Source organism: Monopterus albus, unplaced genomic scaffold (assembly GCF_001952655.1).
Source record: "Monopterus albus unplaced genomic scaffold, M_albus_1.0 scaffold41.1, whole genome shotgun sequence".
In the NCBI taxonomy this organism is placed as follows: Eukaryota; Metazoa; Chordata; class Actinopteri; order Synbranchiformes; family Synbranchidae; genus Monopterus; species Monopterus albus.
The window spans coordinates 3,483,529-3,489,376 of record NW_018127921.1 but is presented as its reverse complement, the minus strand read 5'-3'; the positions used below and the strand labels follow the sequence as shown (position 1 = coordinate 3,489,376).

The 5,848-nt window shown below is 37.8% G+C and overlaps 1 protein-coding gene across 4 annotated transcripts in view; it reads right to left on the bottom strand.

Annotated features, from left to right (window-relative positions):
- LOC109959871 (voltage-dependent calcium channel subunit alpha-2/delta-4-like) overlaps positions 1-5,180 on the bottom strand; it is a 30,851-nt gene extending 25,671 nt beyond the window's left edge. For 3 of the 4 annotated variants that reach the window (XM_020599590.1, XM_020599592.1, XM_020599591.1), the window contains exons 1-5: positions 5,136-5,180; positions 4,697-4,808; positions 4,242-4,329; positions 4,006-4,098; positions 2,068-3,143 (exon numbers count right to left, since the gene is read on the bottom strand). In XM_020599590.1, coding sequence (XP_020455246.1) covers positions 2,861-3,143; positions 4,006-4,098; positions 4,242-4,329; positions 4,697-4,808; positions 5,136-5,177 — 618 coding nt within the window. In that variant the 5' untranslated portion in view covers positions 5,178-5,180 and the 3' untranslated portion in view covers positions 2,068-2,860. The remainder of the gene's footprint in view (positions 1-2,067; positions 3,144-4,005; positions 4,099-4,241; positions 4,330-4,696; positions 4,809-5,135) is intronic. The other variant, XM_020599593.1, reaches the window with a different exon arrangement.
- Positions 5,181-5,848: the final 668 nt, after the last annotated feature.

Genomic DNA, 5,848 nt, shown 5'->3' with positions numbered 1-5,848 from the left:
AGCTCTTAACGTCATTAAAACATGACAGTAATGATACAACCGATGTTTGTGCTGTGTTCCAGCATTTACACGGTGTAGTCTAATTTTATTTATATACAAACCTGTTTAAATGCTACAGTATGGTATAGGCAATACACTTTCATGTGAGTGTAGGAGTCATGCCAAAGGTTGGCACAGTTCAACTTTATGGTAGTTTGTTTAAGTGGCCCGTGACCAGGCGTCTTTTGAATATTTGAGCTCCTTGTGTTCTGGACGTAAGTGACTTTTGACAGGAAAGCCTACCATGCTTAAATAGATGCAATAAGAAACAGATGTAAAGATGTAAAGGGAATAATGAGTGGAAGTGAAAGAGAGAAAAAAAGAGCGAAGGGGAAGTGAAGGGAGACGGATCTGACAACATAGGAAGAGAAAAACTAAGAACAGAGGGATGGATGTGAGGGTTTAACAGGGTGAAGCACAATGAGTCGTGTGCGTAGAGAAGTCAGAAAAACCAAGTCTATAAAACACTGATACAGCCTTCCTTCTGTGTTTTTCAATAAAGTAGTTGGTAGAAAAGCTGTTCCACTTGATATCTCTGATTCAGTGACGGATAAAACATTTCTTTGACCTCCAGTCAGTGATCACATGACCATATACACAGAAATCTGCTGCTTTTATCAGAAAAATCAAAAACCCTCTTTATGTCAATATGACAGTATTACAAATCTTTTGCTTCAGCAACTCTTTCAATAAAATGTTCTTGATATTGTAAAACTCTCCCTGATACTGTCAATGAGAATTTACAATAGACACTCTAGATTCAACATACCGTGATGTTAATATTTCTAAACGAGCAGAAAGAGAAAAATGAAGCAAAAGAGAAAAAAGAGGAACAGTAAGAATGAGAGGCCATGAGATTAACAGAGAGGAAACACACTTATTTTGAACTCTCTCACGTCTCTCTGCTCTCCCTGTCTTCCATTTCCAAATATATCATGAGTGTCACACCTGAGACAATTTCTACAAAATATGGAAAGAGGGCGTTTGTGTGTGAGTGTGTTTAAGTGTGTATGGAGTGCTTTTCTGTCTGTCAGTGTAATGAGACACCAAATGCATGCAGGTATACATTCAGAACAGGATGCAGCTCCAGAGGGTATTGTCTCTCTCAGACAATTATGACTGAGTGACTGAGGAGTGTGTGACGCAGATATGTCAGGCAGATGGGCTTATGGGGTCTATATGGTACATGCGCACACACAGCTGCCCCCTCTGCAGTCGTGTGTGTGTGAGGCTCATAATCATTCTGCATGGTGAGGAGAAAGGTGACTTGTTGTATCTGTGGTACAGTCACTAGCAGGGAGCTGCAAGCCCTTGTGTGCAGGGTTTCAAAAGCTGACGAGCAGGTGCCATGCCTGTGTGCAGGTGTAATTGCAGGGATTTTTGAGAGCACACATACAATAACCCACACATCAAGAAGCGGTGAAACAAAGACAGACACTATTGGTAAATCGGTATTGTCCTGAAAACTTCACTGTCAGTCAGGTCATACACTAATCACAGTGTGTAAATTGTTTATGCACAAAATCCTTAGAAGACCTTGCTAATGAGTACCACAAAAGAACATTAAAGTTAAAACCAAGATATGGATGTAAATAAACGAAACTCTTACAACAAAACAAGCAAGTTCTCACAGGGAAAAGACTGCTACACTTCCATTAGCACAGCAACGTGTTACAGAAAGATCAACAAATCGATATCAGTGATTGGAGGGTGATAAGACTAACAATCACCAAACAAATTCAAATGTCATGCACAAATCAGCCAGAAAAGTTTACAGCCAGTTGACCTTACCAAGTGAAATATCAAGAAAAGCCAGAGAGGGAGAAGAATGACTAGGCAGATAATACTTACGGTACAGAGAAAAAAAAAAACATTTTTGCAAAACAAAAGGAAAGTACAGAAAGAGAGGAAAGACTGCAAATGCATGTAAGGGAAGGAACAGTTTAAAAAAGTGAGACAAAGAGAGGGAACTGTGAAATAGAGCATGTACAGTATGTAACATACAGAGGTTAAAAATTGTCATCCTACCTCCGGCGATGGCAGTCTTCTTGCCAACCGCCACAGTGACAGCAGTGGTAGCAATCACTGTCATCCCTGCTGGGAGGGCAACACACACTATTAGCAAGAATGTACTGCAGTCCATTGTATCAATGCATGTAGAAACATGGGTGCATGCATGTACTTCACAAGCACAAATATTCCTTCTAAATGCATACGCATGTATGCACAAGGAATGAAAAGCAAAATATGAAATATTTATTTTCCCACATTCTGATTACCTCATATGATCATCTGTGAACACACACAGTGATAGTAACAGCCGAAGTGTTAATAAGACATGCCAAAACAAACTATGTGGGTGACAGATTGACTTGGACTGGGGAGGCAACATCTAAAAAAGTCATCCATGCCTCTTCTGTGTGTCAATTCACAGCCATTGCGCCAGCAGATGCCAAGTGTCAACAAACCAAAGATTCCAGCCAGATTAACATTTTAAGCATTATGTAACACAGAATATGAGAGCTAATTGACCAATGCACTCATAACAGATGGGCTCTGTGTGTGCATTATATGTTTCCATGCTTCCGTTATACCCCCCTTTAAAACAAAACCGGTCATAATAAATATGATGACAGTACAGTAGCTGTTAAATGTGTCAGTCTGGAGCAGCTAATAATTCTTCATGGCAGCAACATTCACAGAACATGAACACAAATGGAATACCCATCCTGGCTGAACTAAACCTTCAGGACATTTTGCCTCAGTAAGAAAAAATTATTCAAATGTCCTATATCTGTGTAAGACACTGTGTTGATACAAACTACATAAAATTCACAGTGAAGCAAAGAGACATGAGCCTGTCACCGAGGGATTTTTGTCTCAACCTGCAGAATATGGCTGAGAAAACTGGAAAAAAAAAATAGCACAAACAGTGTTTTGTGTGTCTGTGCGTGTGTGTTTGCTCAGTAAAGGTATCTCTATTATGCTGTCTAGGCATGTAGTATAGAAACTGTCCAGCTGGGTGCTCGGCTGCTCTGCGGTACCACACTGGGAAATGGTCCAACGTGAACATATTCTCCTTGTCTGTGGAGGTCAGGAAAGACCTGTGGAGAAACAAAAAAAAGCTTTAAGAAAAACCTAGTACCTGCCTGAAAGTGATGCCAAAAGCTAAGAAGGAAGAAGGAAAAGGAGGACATGATAAAGAGAATAACAAACAATGTAAATTTAGGGAAAAATTAAGGAAGAACAAATATGAGTAAAGTATAATACAGTAAAAAAAAATAAATAAAAAAAACAGCAAAAAAAAAAAAAACACAAAAAACTGTGAAAGGAAGAAATGAGGTGATTTTTTAAAGATGGAGTAGGATAAAAAGAAATGAATCATTATCAACAATGAATAAGTGAGATTCCACGGAGGCAATAGTAAACAATTAGTTCATTAATCTCCAGTGATGCTTTAAAGAGAGTAACTAAAATGCAGGACAATTTTCTTTTGTATTGAGGTTTATTGATATATTCAATATAAAACCTAAGTGTACTAATACTACAAAATAAGATGATAAAAACAACTTTTTATTTAAAATGAAGGAATTATTGTTAATGTGTTTGCAGTATTTATGTCTCAACAGCTCGACAGCTGCACATAGACACCAAACGTACAGTACATACTGCATGTCTGGCTGTGTGAACAACATGTAATCATCTGCATGTCTCGACTAATCAAATTTTATCTGAGATATTTTACAACAAAACGATTCCTAAAAAATGTTTGACCTGAAGACTAGTTACAGCTCCTGTCCACCAGAGGGTGAACTCGCACCTTACTTACTCATTTCCGCTTTCATTCATATCTTTAACTTCTATCACACTCTGTTTTAATGTCTTTTTTAACTCCAGCTTTAAATCATAATAGTATGTTGAATTTGATGTGATATTTAATATACAAAATATCTGTGTTTTTCTTACTTGGCAATTCTTTTCTCAATACCAGTGTACCTCTGGAATCTCATTAGGCCTGAACGGGTCCCCAAGAATGCTGTTTCTACCCCGTCCTCCATACTGAGGGAGAGGGGTACAAAAAGAAAGAGGAGAAGGAGGTAAAGAGGGTCAAGGTAACTATTAATACAATGAGTAGTCATATAAAGGAAATCATGTTTTAATTGTGGGTGTGCATATGTAATCTATCCTCCTCCCCTCTTCACCCTGAAGTGTCAGGCATAAGGGCAGTCCAGTAAGCTTCCATAGGAGCTGTGACCACAGCATCAAACAGTTGCAACAGCTCCACATCACCTGTAGAGAGAAACCAGAAGGAAGAAAACATTATTCTAATGCTAATGTTAGCCAAGGACAGAGGAATATAAAGCAAGAAACAAAGACGGGGGAAGACAAAAAGAAATATTAAGCAATAAATGCAGTCAACAATTAATGTGTTAGTTTCAATACTTCATTGTTTGTATCCAAGACACTTCAAATATAACCTGATTTACAGTAAACTGTTGATCTTGTAGAGCTTTTATAATGAGTTAATCATAAAAGATCAGAAGAAAAAAGCTGACTTGACTTTTCTTTGGTTTCCAGTACACATGTAAAGATTGAGAATCTATTTATCATTTCCAAACTTGACAGGGAATATACTGCAAATGAAGTCTCAACTCACACTCCAGATCTGGGTCTTTGCCAGTGAGGTACTCAACCACAGCTTGTAGCTGGCTCAACTTGCGATGGGCTGGGTCAATGTCTGTCTTACAGTTTGTCCTAGAAGTAAAAATCTAAAAAAGGGTCAATTTGACCTAGACGCAACACAAGGGTTAAATTTGATTGTATTTACATCTATTAAAAAATGTATTATAAAAATGGTATATGGTATGCATCTCCATTTAAAACTGGGTAGTTTTGCTGACATCTAAACTTTAGGTTTTTTCAATCTTACATGTCACTTGCTAAGTTTGCTTAACACCAGTAACACTGAAAGCAATGTTTGTCAAAGTCCTCTAATCTTGATTTACCTATTTTAATTCACCCACTCCATTGATAGAAGCTTGATAAACGATTTAGCACACAAAGTTAGTCATAACTGGCTTTATTTGCAGACTCACCCATTGTTCTGCGACACCGTTTCTCATGTTTCCATAGTTCATCTGTTATGAAGAACCCATAGCAAATGTCGCATGGCAAATAATCTTCTGCATTTGCATGTTTTGATGGCTGTCTATAGGTTACTATCTCGCCCTCACCCTTCTGCAACACCTCAATGTTATGATAATAATTTCCCTTCCTACGAAGTTGCTCAAATGTTTGGCGACACTTTGATGTTGATGGAAGACACATTGCTAGGGCCACTTCTGTTTCACTGCTGTGTTTCCGCTTCAGATGCCGTGCCAATTAACTTTGTGTTTTTTTGCAGTATACACAGTAATGACGCTTGTCCCACTTTCTTTTTTGACCCTTGTGGCAGGTTTTGACTGTAACCACTGAACAAAGAACCAAAGAACAAGCAGATTAGAATAGTAGTTATTCAAATAATGAACCTATAAAGTTTTCCAGTTGGGCTGCATTGCTGTAGCCCACAACAAAATAAAAAGCATAAATATATACATACCAATTCCTCTTGTGCCTTCCTTTTTCTGTTCATCATCTGTAAAATTCAGAGTAAATTTGAAACATATTGACAATGTTACAGAAAAACCGTTACAAATAAAGCATACATCAGCTTTATTTTCCTGCATAAAGTTGGCATATCTTCAAAGACAATTTAAATAGCTTTAACTTGTGAGCCTCTATTTAAAGAAATAACTCAAAGCAAACATTA